Consider the following 16,953-nt stretch of genomic DNA (forward strand, 5'->3'; position numbering starts at 1 on the left):
AAAAAAAAAAAAAAAAAAAAGTTGAAATCTGCAGGACAGAAGACGAAGAATGAAAAAAAAAAAGGATATGCAAAGCAGATAGAGGGAGAGAGGTATGTGAATAATAACTTAAAGTATAATAACACTTTTTTTTTATATATAAATAAAGTCATTTTTTCATTATCAATATAATAACACTATTTCTTTTGTTTCGTTAACTCATACTATTATATAAAAGACGCTTAGGCAGTAATGCAATATGGATATAGACAACTAAACAAGCCTTAGCCTGTTGGTTGACCCCAAAATAAAAAGAAAAAAAAAAAAAAGACAGGTTTTGAGCTAATAATGAGACAGGGTTTAAAAAAAAATCAGTTAACTAAAAACAGATGAACGTCTTTTATTTTTGACAACATGCCTTTAGTTTTTTTTAATGAATGTAATATTTAAAATCAACAAAAAAAAATGTTCTATATTAAATGCAAACCTACTTTTCAACCATAAACAATGAATAATGTGCATTGTTTTTTTTAATATATGGTAAAAAACTATTTAACTGAAAAATACACTGTTCCCACGTTGATAGGAAACAGAACTAAAATCTTTTTTATTTTTCTTTTCTTTTGGCAGCCCGAATTAAAGTAAAGTTTTTATAAAAAAAAAATAAAAAGGAAAAGAAAACAAAATTAAAAGACCCACATCCAAAAGTCATCGGTATACAAGTCGTCGTAATATTAAAAGCTTCTATTATAAAATGTCCCACTGTACCATGGTTAAAAAAAATAATAATACATCCAACCCAAGTGTAACATTTAATTAGCATTATATATCCAGCTGTAGGAATGATGCCAACTCGTTGTCCGAAAATTTTGTCAATCAGATGAGACAAGACGTGGGAAAATATTTATTTTGGCTAGTAAACTCAATTTTTTTTTTTTTTTTGAAAATAATTAAAACCAAGTTTAAATAAAAAAGAAATCTTACTTTAATTTCTTGGGTCTCTAATTTCTTTAACAAGTTTCTTGGAGAAGTAACAAAAGTATTCACATGTGCAAACTTTGTTGTCTTGTCGCTCATTCCAATTTTCTAAGGCCATTTGAAATTACCTCGTACACTTAAGTTTTAATTAAACATATTTGATTCTGTAACCATTTGATTTTAACTTTTACGAAGACGAAAGGATAAAGACAAGATCAAAATTTTAAATTAAGTTTTTGTAAAAAATCGATTAAATTTTTAATTATTTTTCCAAAACATTTCTCGCAAAAAAAAAGGTTCAAATACATTATATAGCAAAAAGGATAAGATAAAATATACTAGCATATATTTTATTCCCTTCGTCCAGTGGGATAATTGTTTATTTTTGTTTTATTTTGAATCAGGTAATAAGTATAAAGTAAATAATTTATTTAACAGCAGACAAGAAAGATAAATTCAAATTATATCGTATAAAAAAAAACCTTAAAAAAAAAAAAGAAAGAAAAAGACTTAGAGCTCTATGAACATGTTTGACTAACCTCAAGGTCTCCAAGAAGCCTCCAATGGCTGTCCACCCAGAATAACTCAAACCTTCACACCAAAAAAAAAAAGAAAAAGCCAAACACATCTTCAGTTCTTGTTCGTTTCGTTCAACCAATCGGTTTGAAGATGGTGCAGGCAATCCCAGAGCCTATCAAGGACATATGGGACGAATGGAGTATCCGGAGTACCTTAATCTTCAGTCTCAGTCTTCAAACATTTCTCATTTTCGTTGCACCCCAAAGAAAACGCTCTTCCAATAAGGTTTGGCTCTCTCTCATTTGGTCAGCTTACCTTCTTGCTGATTGGTCAGCCAACTTCGCCGCCGGACAAATATCAGATAGTCAAGGAGATGATCCAGAACCCGGAGAACCGATAAAGAGCGCCGAATTGTTTGCTTTCTGGGTTCCTTTCTTACTCTTGCATCTCGGTGGTCCGGATACAATCACTGCCCTGGCCCTTGAAGATAACGAGCTATGGCTCAGGCACTTGTTGGGTCTCTTCTTTCAATCTGTTGCAACCGTTTACGTGTTTTTGCAATCCTTACCCAACGCTCTTTGGAAACCCATTGTGCTGGTGTTTTCGGCCGGAGTGATCAAGTATGTCGAGAGGACATTATCTTTGTACCTGGCGAGTCTTGACAAGTTCAAGGATTCCATGATTCAGCGGCCTGATCCTGGACCAAACTACGCGAAGCTCATGGAGGAATACGCAGCCAAGAAAGATATGAAGATGCCTACACAGATTATCAAGATTGGAGAGCCTGAGAAAGATCCAAAAGCCACTGCTCAGGTTAGGCCTCCAAGGGAGCTCACTCCACTCAATATTCTCCAGTATGCTTATAAGTACTTCAATATCTTCAAAGGTCTTGTGGTTGATCTCATCTTTACGTTTCAAGAACGAGCTGAGAGCAAGAGATTCTTTAGCTCTCTGGACGCAGACGAAGCTTTAAGAATCTTAGAGGTTGAGCTCAACTTTATCTATGAAGCTCTGTACACGAAAGCCGAGATCTTGCATAATTGGATAGGGTTCCTCTTCAGGTTCATCGCCCTGGGATGCCTCATAGCAGCTCTACGCATCTTTCAATACAAGAACAAGAAAGATTATAGTGATTTTGATGTTGGCCTTACTTACGCATTGCTGGTAGGAGGAATAGCTCTGGACTGCATCGCTCTTATCATGTTTTGTGCATCTGACTGGACGTTTGTCAGATTGAGGAAGATGAAGGATGAGGTGGACGAAGAGGACAGCCGGATCGACCACATTCTCAACTGGATTCTTAACAAGATTCTAGGGGTCAGGGAGTTGAAGACGGAGGACTATGATAAATGCTTCAAGAAAACACCCGGCAAGGTTACCAACAAAACATCAGGTCATGAGAAGCCTGACAAGAGTACCGAGAAAACAGCAGTTCTCGACAAGAGTACCGGAGAAACACCAGGTCAGGAATCGTCTGAGAAGAGTACCAAGAAAAAACCGTGTCATAATGTGCTCGACACGAGTTTCTTATATCGCAGGTGGTCAGAGTATGTACATGCACACAACCTGATCGAATACTGCTTATGTTTGAAACCGGAGCGAATCCACCATACAAAGGGTCGGATACACATCGCCTTTGACACGGTTATCAACACCCTTTACATTGGACTCATATTCGAAACAATTGGAAGAGTCATTGCATCCTGTTATACAGGAATAAAAAAGACAAGTCATGAGATTTTCAAGTGGATTGACGGTAACATAAGTCGTGGGTGCAAGAAATACAAGAGATTGAATGAAGAGTACATTAGGTTGTGCTTCTTCTGCTTATTTTACATTCCTAGTCTACCTGGACGCGCAATCAAAAGTTTTATGGACTTCTTTGGCATCGAAGCTCAGCTAGATGAGGTGATCTACACGTCCAGTGATCGTCTCACCCTGGATCTGTGGGTACACATATTCGGAGAGGTAAAAGCCAAATCCCGTTTTGCTGATGACTCTGAAAGCGCCATGAGGGTATCTTCAGCTAGAGGTGACTGGACGCTACGTGACATACAAGGTGACAGAGCAACAGAAAAAAAACGTGAGAAACTTCTACGCTATGTGATGGAGATGGATTATGATCAGAGCCTTCTAGTGTGGCATATTGCCACTGAGCTCTTATACCAAACAGACGAAACAGAAGAAGTTAGTGAAGCGTGTCACAGCGCCCGCGAGTTCAGTAAAATCCTTTCAGACTACATGATCTACCTCCTAATGATGCAACCAACTCTGATGTCAGCTGTTGCTGGTATTGGAAAGATAAGATTCAGAGACACTTGCGAAGAGGCTCAGAGGTTCTTCGACAGGAGACATATCCCGGGGAAATCCACGGAGAAGGAAGACATTGTAAAGGAAGCCAGCACGGCGATTTTATCAGTGGCGGTTCCAGCAAAAGCTGAGCCTATCGACGTGAAAGGTGACAGAAGCAAGTCCGTCCTGTNAAAGGGTCGGATACACATCGCCTTTGACACGGTTATCAACACCCTTTACATTGGACTCATATTCGAAACAATTGGAAGAGTCATTGCATCCTGTTATACAGGAATAAAAAAGACAAGTCATGAGATTTTCAAGTGGATTGACGGTAACATAAGTCGTGGGTGCAAGAAATACAAGAGATTGAATGAAGAGTACATTAGGTTGTGCTTCTTCTGCTTATTTTACATTCCTAGTCTACCTGGACGCGCAATCAAAAGTTTTATGGACTTCTTTGGCATCGAAGCTCAGCTAGATGAGGTGATCTACACGTCCAGTGATCGTCTCACCCTGGATCTGTGGGTACACATATTCGGAGAGGTAAAAGCCAAATCCCGTTTTGCTGATGACTCTGAAAGCGCCATGAGGGTATCTTCAGCTAGAGGTGACTGGACGCTACGTGACATACAAGGTGACAGAGCAACAGAAAAAAAACGTGAGAAACTTCTACGCTATGTGATGGAGATGGATTATGATCAGAGCCTTCTAGTGTGGCATATTGCCACTGAGCTCTTATACCAAACAGACGAAACAGAAGAAGTTAGTGAAGCGTGTCACAGCGCCCGCGAGTTCAGTAAAATCCTTTCAGACTACATGATCTACCTCCTAATGATGCAACCAACTCTGATGTCAGCTGTTGCTGGTATTGGAAAGATAAGATTCAGAGACACTTGCGAAGAGGCTCAGAGGTTCTTCGACAGGAGACATATCCCGGGGAAATCCACGGAGAAGGAAGACATTGTAAAGGAAGCCAGCACGGCGATTTTATCAGTGGCGGTTCCAGCAAAAGCTGAGCCTATCGACGTGAAAGGTGACAGAAGCAAGTCCGTCCTGTTTGACGGGGCCATGCTTGCCGATGAGCTAAAGGGTTTAAGCAAGAGCAAGGAGGATTACACAGAGATGTGGAAAATAATGAGCCAAGTGTGGGTTGAGTTGCTTTGTTATGCAGCGACAAAGTGTGGCGCCATAGAACACGCAGCTCAGCTAAGCAAAGGAGGAGAACTCATCAGCTTTGTTTGGCTATTGATGGCTCATTTCGGATTAGGAGACCAGTTCCAGATCAACCAAGGAGATGCCAGAGCCAAACTGATTATAGGCAAGTGATCGAATAAGTAACAAAAGTAACATTAGTTTCTTTCCACCACCCCAATTTGCTTCCATTGTTGTGTCAAAAGAGTTATGTCTTGGAACTGTTTGCAGCTTCCTCCATATCATCCTATCTGTTCTTTGATCATCTGCATTGTGTAACTCTCCTATCTTCCTAATTCTTCTGTCTATGCTACATTCATTTATCTAAGCTTGGTTGATTCCTGTGATATATACTCTTCCTTCTACACAACCAAAAACACAACTCTCCAAACGATCCTTGAAAATTCCAATTAAAAGAAATCGAACAAATTGTTTGAATCCAGCGTGAATGACGTAATCAGAGAGCAAATTTCAGAATCTCACCGGGCAAACCATGGTGCCTCGAATCAACCATTTGCTTAGAACCCTAATCAAAAAGTACCAAAGACACCACAAAAATTTCATATAGAATTCGGACCCAAAAACTCAGAAGATCATCATGAATCGTATTAGCAGAAACCTTACTCTCTCCATCGTTATCTCTTCAATTCAACGGAAGGCTTTGCTTTTGTGAATGTCGCTGCGACGAAAATTTCAATTATCGATCTCAATTTCAAAATTTTAGACCTAACTACACACCTGTTTTTTTATTTTTCCTTGCTGTTAATTTTTGGACTTGTATTTTTTTTTTTTTTTTCAATTTTGAAAATTTTAAACATTTTCGACCTTTTGCCTAAAAATAAAATAAAAATTTGGACTCACCTAATATTAGTGTTTCCAAGACTCAAAATATATGTTTCCGATAACCCAATTTTTTTTTACTGGTTTCACGTAAATTAACCTCAAATCAAATGACTGAATATTAAAATTGAAGTATATAGCTAGCAAGTAAGATAAGGAAACATTTAGTTTTTTTTTCTGTGCAAGCCAACCATAAATAAAGAATTAAAGAATTTTTAAATCTTCAGTATTGGTCAATGGTCAGTTGGTCACTAAATAAACTCGATTTAATAAAGACTAACTCGGGTCTGTTTTAAATAATGTAAGTGATAACTATGGTTAAACTTTAAAGCATTATTATAAACATGACGACAATTTTTTTCTTATTTTAGTAACCATAAGAATTATTTTCCTTAGCTATTTATTATTGGTCATAACCATTCAAATCTGACTTTGGATATATGTATACTTTTTTACTAAAACGACGGGAGATCAACTAATGAACTTTACTACATCTGATAATAATATAAAAAAGACCAATAATAATAGTAATATAAAAAAGACCATTAATAAATACTCTTCCGTTTCATACTATAAGATGTTTTAGAAATTTTTGTTGTTTCATAATATAGAATGTTTTCAAGTTTTTATATAACTTTTAGACTAGTTTAATATTTTATATTATACAATTTTATTTATAATTGGTTGAACTTTTTTAAAGTAATTATTTTTTAATCTACGTGCTTTACTCAAAATAGCTAAGTCGTCTCTTGACGTCCAAAAAAAAAACTAAGTCGTCGTCTCTCAACCCTGCCAAAAAACCAAAGGACGCATTAATTGATTTACTCAGCCGCAGGTCTAGCTGGTTTGTTTTTTTTTTTGGCAAACTAATTAATTTACAAATTACAATTAAAAAAGTTACGCATTGATGGAATAAAAAGAACATTTTTTACGGTGTGGATACCAACAGTAATTTTTTTATAGACAATTTGCAATAATATATGGCGAAAATGCAAAACTAGTTATTAATTTTGCAAAAAAAAAACACCCAGCTAAACCTGAGTTGCTGAGTCGTCCTCTCTCTTTCTCTCCTGAGTGAGGAGTCCTCTGGTAAGAAAAATAAGAAAGAACAACATCAATGGCTTCTTGAAAACATTCCACAAACCCCAAATTTCTCAAGTAAATCTGAGAAAAAAAGAAACATCTCAGTAACCAAAAGAGAGAGAGAAAGAGAAACAAAGAAGAACCACATCGAGAGAGAAAGGAAGAAGCTTTATCTTTTTCTCCTCAAGAGAGCAAGAATGGTGGACGTGATTCCAAAACACATCAAAGACGTCTGGGATAGATGGAACATAAGAGGAGCGGTCATTCTAAGTCTTACCCTTCAAGCCATTCTCATTTGCTTCTCTCCGCTAAGGAAACGCACACCAAGAAGGCTCTTGATCATGCTCGTTTGGTCCTCTTATCTCTTGGCAGATTGGTCTGCTAATTTCGCTGTTGGTCTCATCTCCAAAAATCAAGGTAAAGAACTCAAACCTGATGACCCTCCACAGGACAAAAAGCTCATGGCTTTATGGGCCCCATTCTTGCTCTTGCATCTTGGTGGACCAGACACAATCACAGCTTTCGCGCTTGAAGATAACGCTCTCTGGCTCAGACATGTCTTTGGGCTTGTCTTTCAGGCAATTGCTGGTGTCTATGTGGTTCTCATGTCTCTGCCCAATAGCCTTTGGGTGATTATACTCTTAGTGTTCATTTCTGGGACTATAAAGTATCTGGAGAGGACAACGGCTTTGTATAGTGCCAGTTTGGACAAGTTTAGGGATTCTATGATTGAGGCACCAGATCCAGGACCAAACTACGCGAAGCTCATGGAGGAGTACAAGGCCAAGAAAGAGGCAAGACTACCCACCAAGATCATTCTGATTGATGAGCCTGACAAGGAAAATAGGCCTAAGAAATTAGAGCATCCATCATTAGCCTTGAAGAGAAAAGAAAAGTTGACCCATCTTGCGATAGCTCAGTATGCTTACAAGTTCTTCAACACATTCAAGGGCCTTGTTGTCAACCTTATCTTCAGCTTCAGGGAGCGTGACGAGAGCCTCGAGATCTTTGAGAATTTGGTAGATCCAGAGGAAGCTTTGAGGATTATCGAGATCGAGCTTGGTTTCCTCTATGATGCTCTCTTCACCAAGATCGCTGTTCTTCATACTATTTTTGGAACTGTCTCTCGGGTTGTTGCTTCTGGTACCCTTGTGGCTGCATTCATTATCTTTCATAAGAAAGATAACAAACGCAGAGAATTTCATCGAGCTGATGTTAAGGTTACCTACACGCTGTTTGCAGTTGGCCTAGTTCTGGATTTCATATCAATCCTCTTGTTTCTGTTCTCAGACTGGACATGTGCAACACATAGTAGCTTGAAGGACGATCCTGAAGAGCCTCTATCATTGAAAGATAGAATTTTCGACAAGTTACTTGGTTTAAGAAAGCTACGTTGGACGGAGCAAGTGTGCAAGCATAAGTGTACCACTGAAGGTAAGAAACCGTGTATCACGGAACGTAATGATAAGTCCTACCAAAAAAAAAAAAAGGAAGGTGATGGTAAGTGTTCAATAGAACAGAAGCATCACGTGCTCACGACAACATTCTTTCTCCGGAGGTGGTGTGGAAGCATCAACGTATTCAACTTTATAGCTTTTGCCACAAAAGCAGAGGTAGTGAGGATCCACGATGCCAGAGGTGATTTCCGCCGCATCTCATGGGTGATCATATCTTTCCCATTTATAAAACTCAACTGGATTATCCAGAAAGTTGTTGGATGGATTGTCGACGTGATCAACGATGTGCACAAATGGATCAGTCAAAGAGTCAATGCGTTTTCAAGAAGCCGTCCATGGGCTCGTCGTACTATTCACCCTATCTATTTCGAGTTCATATCCCGCATCCCACATTTCATCAAATCTGTGTGGGATGTCCTCAGCGAGTTCTTCGACATCTCGGATACACTTGATATGGTCCATAAGACGCTATTTGTACACGGAGAGCCCTTGACGAAAGAACTGTGGGAGTTCATATTCAATGAGCTGAGAAACAAATCAAAGTATGGAGACAGTCCTGAAAATGCCAAGAGGATATCTTTGGCTCGAGGAGAATGGACTTTAAGAGAGAACCTGCCAGCGGATGCAGAACGTGAAAAACTGGTACGTTATGTCACAAAGGTTGATTATGATCAGAGTCTTTTGATGTGGCACATTGCAACCGAGCTCTGCTACCAACAACACGAGGAAGAGACAATCCCAAAGGGTGATGATGAAAAAAAGGAGCATTACAGTAACCGCGAGTTCAGCAAAATCATCTCAGACTACATGATGTATCTCCTGATCTTGCAACCCAGCCTGATGTCCGAGGTAGCTGGAATTGGGAAGATAAGATTCAGAGACACATTGGCTGAAGCTGACAAGTTTTTCGAGAGGAGGCATATCGAGGACAAGAGAAGCGTGAAGATAGCCACCGAAAACATTCGGAACGTCAACTGTGAAACTGAACCAATGAGCGTGAAGGGAGATCGAAGCAAGTCTGTGTTGTTTGACGCGAGCAGGCTAGCCAAAGACCTTACGGAGATGGAGAAGACACACAAAAAAGACAAATGGGAGATACTGAGCAAAGTTTGGGTGGAACTCCTCTGTTATGCAGCTTGTCATTGCGACGCTACATCTCACGTGGAGCAACTAAGCAGAGGCGCTGAGCTCATAAACTTCGTGTGGCTTCTAATGGCTCACTTTGGACTAACAGATCAGTTCCAGATCAACAAAGGAGATGCCAGGGCCAAACTCATTATAGGCAAGTAGTGAGTGAAGGAACAAGATGAACAAAAACATTTGTATTTCTTTCTACTCTTTTCTGCTCAAAAACAATGAACTCTTTCTTTGCATAGAGAGATGATGACATTTATTTGTGTATGGTTTTGTGATTGACTTTATCCCAAAATAGTTTTCATATCTCCAACAAGGGTTGTTATGATTGCTCCTAAGATCATTCTAGCTGAATCCAGATTACACATTTTCAAACCGGCGAAAGAAGAGTGAAGTATCTCAATGCGTACCTTAACCAATGGAGAGATTCTGACCAAAACTGAAGCCGCAAGAAGAAAGCTATTGGCCGCCACTGAAACCAACAACAACACACAGACATAGCCTAAAGATGTTGAAAAGTAAAGTCGAATCACTTATATTGAACATCAAATCCTGTGAAATCAAAACCCCAAACGCTCATTGAAACTCGCAAACCAAACGCACTGATTGATCGATCTTCCGACTCTAATTCTTCCATGGATGGATCAATCCTTCTTCTCCCTTACATTCAATTTTACTTTCACTTTCAATTTCAATTTCAGGTTCAGTTTCAATTTCGGCATTACATTTCTGGGGTTTTATACTCCCGTTCATATAGTTTGGCAATTCCATAAAACTAAAATTAAAAGAAAAGAAAAACTCCACTTCGGGATTTGGCTTTTATTTTCTCACGTAATTTTTATGGGAAAAATTATTGGGTTTAACCCTAAATAATATAATGTATGCAAACTTTTTCTTTTAAAAAATTATATGTCGATTTGGGTTTGCGTATTTAAAGTTTATACACTATATTCAGATTCGCATGTACGTGTATAAAGTATAAAGTTTACTATATTCAGACTCGCACGTACGTGCGGGGTTGATTTCATAAAGTAAGCTTGCTATAAAGTTTGAAATATATTAGTAACTAGTCGCCCTGGAATGAACGCTGCTTGAGAGTCTGATACAATAGTATCTAAAAATTACCTTTTAACCGGTTAACATGGCATTTGGAAATGATGTTATAAATCACATTGGAGAGTACAATGGGACGGTAGTCGGATAAGGTGTTTGGCTCAGTGGTTTTAGGGATCATACAAATGTTAGTGTTGTTGAGACCAGGTTTCATAACTACAGTAGCAAAAAAATCTTTTACTTTGTGGTAATATCCTCTCCAACAACCTCCCAACATTCCTTGTAGAATCTAGCAGTTAGACCATCAGGACCAGGTGCGTTATCATCTCCAATCATTGATAAAGCTTTATATATTTCCTCAGAAGTGAATTCGCGAGTTAGATCATCATTAATAGGTTGAGTAACAGTAGGAATGAAATCCGCAAAGTCTATAAGTTGCATAAATATAAGTTGTATTTTTTTTTCCTTCGAATTCAATTAATTTCCAAAAGAAGTTTTTTTCCTTCCTTTGCGATACTTAATTATACAAAAATATTAATATTTAATATTTAATTCTTCATAACATCAAAATTAGAGTCAAGTCTTAAAAATACACCAAATAAGATAAGTTGTAATGAAAGTGATTCTTATTTTGTAAGTGACTCTCACACATCACAATATATAATTTAATTTATAGTAACAGTATCTAAAATTTTATACAACATTTACCATGCAAACTATAGAGTAAAGAGTCATATACTCAATCTTTTGCATATTATTTTTCTAATGAAAATAGTTGAATTTGATTTTATTGATTTGTAGTATTTAAATAATCTGATTATCAAAGACTTATATATATATATATATATATATATATATAGATATCTTGAAAATAATTAATAATAATTTTTATTTAATCATTAATTTAGCTTTAAAAATAAAAACTAACTAATTATAAGAATGAATACATTAGAAATATATAAAAATATTTAGATATTAAATTGAATATGTTTCTTAATCATAAAAAACCAAAAATGTTTATATATAATGTTTATTTTTTTTATTTTTAATAGAAAAAAAAATTAATACATTTTTTTTGGTCAACGCCGAAGTCAACATCCGTATTCGCCGGAGTCAGTCAACCGGTGCACTGGATTGTATGTCTATGGTGTTGACCATATAACGTTATATAGTTCATGCATGTGGCCATGTAATACATACACTTTGTGTAGTTGAAGATACAATAGTATACTTGGTATGTATGAACATGTTTTCTTGTATAATTTATGTAGCTTGCCATCTTTTTTCCTCTATTTATATATCTAAGTCTCTCACCTCTCTCTCTGCATTTCATTTCCTATATTTTCTTTGATTCTTCTTTCCACTGGATTTCTCTCATTTTCTTTTTGTTTTGTTTTAGCTTTGCTTGAATTATGGCTCCAGAAATGTCAAGGCAAGGAGAAGCCAAAGGAACCTTCACAAAACACTTCCATGACCAATATGAAAAATGGCTCAATCCTCCAACCGAAGACAACAACAACAAGAGTACCAAAATCAATCATCTTTGTGCAGGAGCTTTGGAGAAGAGGGACAAGGATGACGAAGAGGATCGTGTGGAAACCGACTCTTCACCTCCGGGCCATTATATCCATGGGTTCGGGAACGAGATCAAGTCATTGAAGAACTTCTTGTTGGATCAAAAAGTTTACAAGGAGTTCAAGAGTCTTGTGATTGTCGGAGAATACGGTGTTGGGAAGACAACATTATGCAAGGTGATCTTTAATGATTATGATGTGAAGAGTGTTTATGCCCCGAGGATTTGGGTTTCTATGCGTAGCAATGAATCTAAGGAGGGATCACTTAATGGGAAGATATGTGTGTTGAAGAAGATCTTGAAGGGTCTTGGAGTTGAAGATTCGATCTTCGAATCCATCCGTAGAGAAGTAGTAGAAGAAGTTGCAAACATGATGGAAGCTGGAGAAATTGATGGAGAGACGGCGGAAGAGAAGGAGGTCGCTGCTCTTCTCTATGCACTTCACTTGAATCTGAGGTGGAAAAAGTATCTGATCGTCTTTGATGATGTGCGAGATGAGGACAACTGGGACGAGATTCTTCAGGACGATGAGGAGAAACTGAAGAAGGAGAAGAAATGGGGAAAGTATCTGTCAGATGGATTCCCTGAAGGATCTGGTGGAAGAGTCATATACACGACAAGGGATGAGAAAGAGACACTAGCAAAGAAGCTAGTTGCAGAGGAACATGAGATACATCGTCTTTGGCCTCTGACTGACACTGGAAGTGTCTGGAACATATATAAAGAAGCTTTGGAAGATAATGAGGAAACGCTCCCAAGGAACGACAAGAAATGCATAGATGAGCTAATGAACAAGTCTCGTGGTTTTCCTTTAGCTGCTACACTATTAGCCACGCTTGTTCCCGTGTTTCTTGATGATGAAAAAGCTGACCAGAACGGTTCCACAAATGGAACTACCGAACCAGCCAACAACACAACAACACCAGAAGAGATGGGAACTATTCCACCTCAGAAGGCTTGAGATATTTAAAAACCCCCTTTTTTCCATTGTGTGTGTGTTTTTTTTGGTTTGTTGTTAGTTCTGTTGTATCAGTAATCCGTAATCATAGATTCATAATACATTTCTTCCTTTAACTCATTGATTCAAATGCCTCGCATAACAACAACACTCGAAAACATAACCAGAAATACATCAAACGGGAAACGATGAAGCAAAACGCACACACAACAAGAACAACAACAAAAAAAAAAGGATAGACAACTTGGAAAAACTGAGACACTCTTTAACTTCTAGTAGTTTTATTTTCGCAAATTTAGCCAATTACAGTATATAAAGATGAAGATGAGAAAAACCAATATTACGAAAAATTAAGAATCCAAACCTTGAATGAGAATAATTGGAGATCGTGTGTATGTAGAAGAACCCTAATTAATCTTGTTGGCTTTGAAACGAAAGGTACTCTTCCCCAATCCTCTGTTTTTTCACAATTAAACGAAACGCTGCGTTTTAGTTAGTACACGGCTCCGTTATAACAGATGTTTTTTTTTTTTTCCGGCTATCTTCGTCCTCTTAGCCAGTCGGAAGACGAGAAAACAAAAAAAAAAAAAAATTGGGGAGAGGGGAAAGATTTGGGAGTGGCGAGACAACGGGTAAATTGGATTCGAACTCGATTATTATATGTGTGGTTTTGTTTTTTTTTTTTTTTATGTTTGCTTGAAGTTTGAATCAGTCCTCTGGTTCACAACAATTTCGTTTTTGGAATTGGCTCAATAAATCTGGTTGCTTTGAAGCTCTAGTGAGTGTTTGGCTAATGATAAAATGAGCTAAAGATGTTGAATTTGCAGCTCTTTTGATAAAATGAGTCGAAGATTTTGAATTTGCAGCGCTTTAATGATCACTCATACTGCTCATTCTAATCTATGAGACTATGACATTTTCTTTTTTTCAAATTCTTGGTGAGAGATGATCAGACATTGTTATTGGTGTTGATGTTGATTTGTCATTAATTGAAAAAAGTTATACTTATTAGTTTGTTTGTTCTGAATGTTCTATGTAGATTTTGAATGGGCTCAAGTTTTAGCATATATGCTAGATTTTGTGTTTAAGTTTGCCCATCTCAGTACTGACTAAGGTCGCTACAAAAAAAAAATAAGTGAAATTTTTCTTTCAGTGCTCCATATTTTTCTTGCAGGCAAAATTACTCACGAAAGATGTGAGACTACTTCTTCAGATTGTGCACAATGTGTAATCAAAACAACAGAAGGAACGATGGATACGTTTCAACTCAAATCAATTTTCCTCGTTTGCTGATGAACTCAACTGACCTCCAAGGCCGAGGTGAGCCAATGCTAGCCAAACAAAAACGAGTAACTCTCCTCCTCTGCTAAGCTGCTCCATACGCGCTGCAGCATCACAATTGCACGCTGCGTGGAACAGCAACTCCATCCACACTTTGCTTACCACACTCCACATGTTTTCTTCATCTCCATCCACACTTTGCTTCTTTATCTTGTTGAGTTGTTTCGCCAGTGCCCTAGCCTCAAACAACACAGATTTGCTTTGGTTACCTTTGACATCCCTCGGATGAATCTCTATCCCCACCGAAAGAATCTTACGGCTTGCTCTTTGCACGTCCCTCAAGTTCTCAATATGCCACCTCTTATAGAACTTTTCAGCTTCGGCTAACGTGTCTCTAAACCTGATCTTCCCTATCCCAGCAACCTCTGACATCAGCTTTGGCTGCATAATCAAGAGATACATCATGTAGTCGGAGAGGATTTTACTGAACTCACGGTCTTTGTCACAGTTAGCCATAGTGGGTGCTTCTTCTTGGTAACACAGCTCAGTTGCTATGTGCCACAGCATAAGGCTCCGGTCGAAATCAACATCTGCTATGTAACGCATCAACCGTTCTGGATCCGCCATATCTAATTCAATGTTGCCAGAATCCCATCCTTTCCTTCCGGCTTTCGTTTTTCTTCTCTCGTTGCGTGGACGACGCTTCAGTCTGGATTTAAGCTGATCAAATATGAAACCCCACAGCTCTTTTGTCAATGGTTCACTGTGTACAGATCTTATCATACTGATCTCATCTACCAGATCATTGATGCCGAGGGAGTTGGTGATGTAGTTGCCAAGAAACGTGAAGCAGTGAGGTATCATGAACCAGAACTCAACAATAATGAAAACGTAATGAGCTACTGAATTTTCTTCCGACCACTGACCAATGACATCTTTGATATACTGGTGAAGATCATCATTCCAATTGGCGATCTTCTCGAACAGCTTCTTGAAGATGTTGGTGATGAAAATGAAAGGGTAAAGTATAGTCGTCCACACAAGCCGACGTTTTCTACCCTTGACGTCATGTATCCTTTTTATATCTGCTTTCACAGAGTATGTGATGAAGTTAAACATCTTCATGCTTCCTGCCCATCTTTGGATTAGAAACGGCGTGTTAAGCACCTCATGTTCGACTCCTCCGCAGCATTTTTGCTTCTTCCAGTGCAGCTTCTTCAAACCGAGGAACCACTTGAGTGCAGGGTCTATCCATGAGCCGCTGTCTACTTCGTCTTCGTTTATCCTACTGATGACAGCAAATGTCCAGTCTGAGGGGAGAATCATGAGGAGAGATACAAGATCAAGAGCTATTCCAACTAAGAACAAAGTGTAGGTGATCACTATATCAGCTCCGTGAAACTCATGTCTCTTCTTGGTTCTGTAATGAAAGATGCCAAATGCTGACAGAAGAGATCCCAATGCTATGGTTCGAGTCAAAGCTCCAATCCAAGTATGAAGAACCGAGACTTTTGTGTATAAACCTTCGTAGATAAAACCGAGCTCCACCTCCAAGATCCTCAAAGCTTCTTCGTCTTTTAGATTCTTGAAGAATTCTCTGCTCTCGTCTCGTTGCTCAGAGCTAAAGATGTTATTGACCACAAGACTCTTGAAGTTATTGAAAAACCAGAAAGCAAACTGAAGGATCTCGAGGTGTGTCAAGTTACCGGGGTTTTCTAGCCTTAATGGTCTCTTTTGTCTACCATACTGCGTGTAGTTTTCAGTAGGCATCAAGTCGTCTTCCTTTCTCGGGAGGCGGGTCTCATTAGAATCCGTATCAGGAACGTCAAGCATTGAACCCCTGAACTTGTCTGAGCTCGCGAGATACAAGGCGATCGTCCTCTCCAGATACTTGAAAGTCCCAGAAATGAACAAAAGCAGTATGATCACCCAAAGAGAATTAGGTAGAGACTGGATAACCACGTAGGCACCAGAAACAGCCTGTAAAGCCAAGCCAAGGAAGTGTCTGTGCCAAAGAGCATTGTCCTCGAGAGAGTATGCAGTGATTGTGTCTGGTCCACCAAGATGTAAGAGCAAGAACGGTGCCCACAAAGCCAAGAGCTTCTTATCTTGAGGAGGATCATCTGGCTCTAAGTCTTTCCCTTGATTCTTGGCAATAAGTCCAATCACAAAGTTTGCAGACCAATCTGCTAAGAGGTAAGACAACCACAAGGTTAAAGCCAGGAACCTGTTGGATGTTCGTTTCCTCAATGGTGCTAAGATGATGAGTATTGTCTGTATCGTGAGACTGAGAATCACAATTCCTCTGATGTTCCATTCGTCCCAGACATCTTTGATATGTGTGGGAATCACCTGTACCATCTTCTTCTTCTGATTAATGATTGTGATGAATGTTTTGATTCAGAGAGACTTAGACTTACTAAAACCTTTGGTCGTTGACTTTCTTTAAGTCCTCTGGTCTTTAATTTTTTATTTCCTTTGTTCCAACTTCCAACAAAACTTCAAATTCAAAAACCCATATCTGTGATTATAAAGATGGGTGATGTCTTTATCATTTGGTAATCTGGTTTGTCGTTTACTTCGTCCTCCCTCGAAATTAGCATTAACTAAGA

The 16,953-nt window shown here is 38.4% G+C and overlaps 4 protein-coding genes across 7 annotated transcripts; 3 read left to right on the forward strand and 1 right to left on the reverse strand.

The window, feature by feature from the left end:
- LOC104760359 lies at positions 1,613–5,311 on the forward strand. Of its 4 annotated transcripts, none has more exons than XM_019240155.1 (2): positions 1,613–3,947; positions 4,818–5,311. In XM_019240155.1, the coding sequence occupies exons 1-2, from the start codon at positions 1,627–1,629 to the stop codon at positions 5,095–5,097; spliced, it is 2,601 nt and encodes an 866-aa protein (XP_019095700.1). In that variant the 5' UTR covers positions 1,613–1,626; the 3' UTR covers positions 5,098–5,311. The 4 variants fall into 4 exon arrangements, with proteins under 4 accessions (XP_019095700.1, XP_010481571.1, XP_010481570.1 ...); XM_010483269.2 differs by having other exon boundaries at positions 1,613–3,667; positions 4,529–5,311; XM_010483268.2 differs by having other exon boundaries at positions 1,613–3,105; positions 3,976–5,311.
- Positions 6,728–9,806, forward strand: LOC104760360. Its single transcript, XM_010483271.2, has one exon. It carries the CDS (start codon positions 7,083–7,085, stop codon positions 9,630–9,632), a length of 2,550 nt encoding a protein of 849 aa, XP_010481573.1. The 5' UTR covers positions 6,728–7,082; the 3' UTR covers positions 9,633–9,806.
- On the forward strand, positions 11,703–13,294 carry LOC104760362 (probable disease resistance protein At5g45440). Its single transcript, XM_010483273.2, has one exon. It carries the CDS (start codon positions 11,942–11,944, stop codon positions 13,061–13,063), a length of 1,122 nt encoding a protein of 373 aa, XP_010481575.1. The 5' UTR covers positions 11,703–11,941; the 3' UTR covers positions 13,064–13,294.
- On the reverse strand, positions 13,151–16,892 carry LOC104760361. Its single transcript, XM_010483272.1, has one exon. The coding sequence runs from the start codon at positions 16,700–16,702 to the stop codon at positions 14,333–14,335; it is 2,370 nt and encodes a 789-aa protein (XP_010481574.1). The 5' UTR covers positions 16,703–16,892; the 3' UTR covers positions 13,151–14,332.

Source organism: Camelina sativa, chromosome 18 (assembly GCF_000633955.1).
Source record: "Camelina sativa cultivar DH55 chromosome 18, Cs, whole genome shotgun sequence".
NCBI classification, from domain to species: Eukaryota; Viridiplantae; Streptophyta; class Magnoliopsida; order Brassicales; family Brassicaceae; genus Camelina; species Camelina sativa.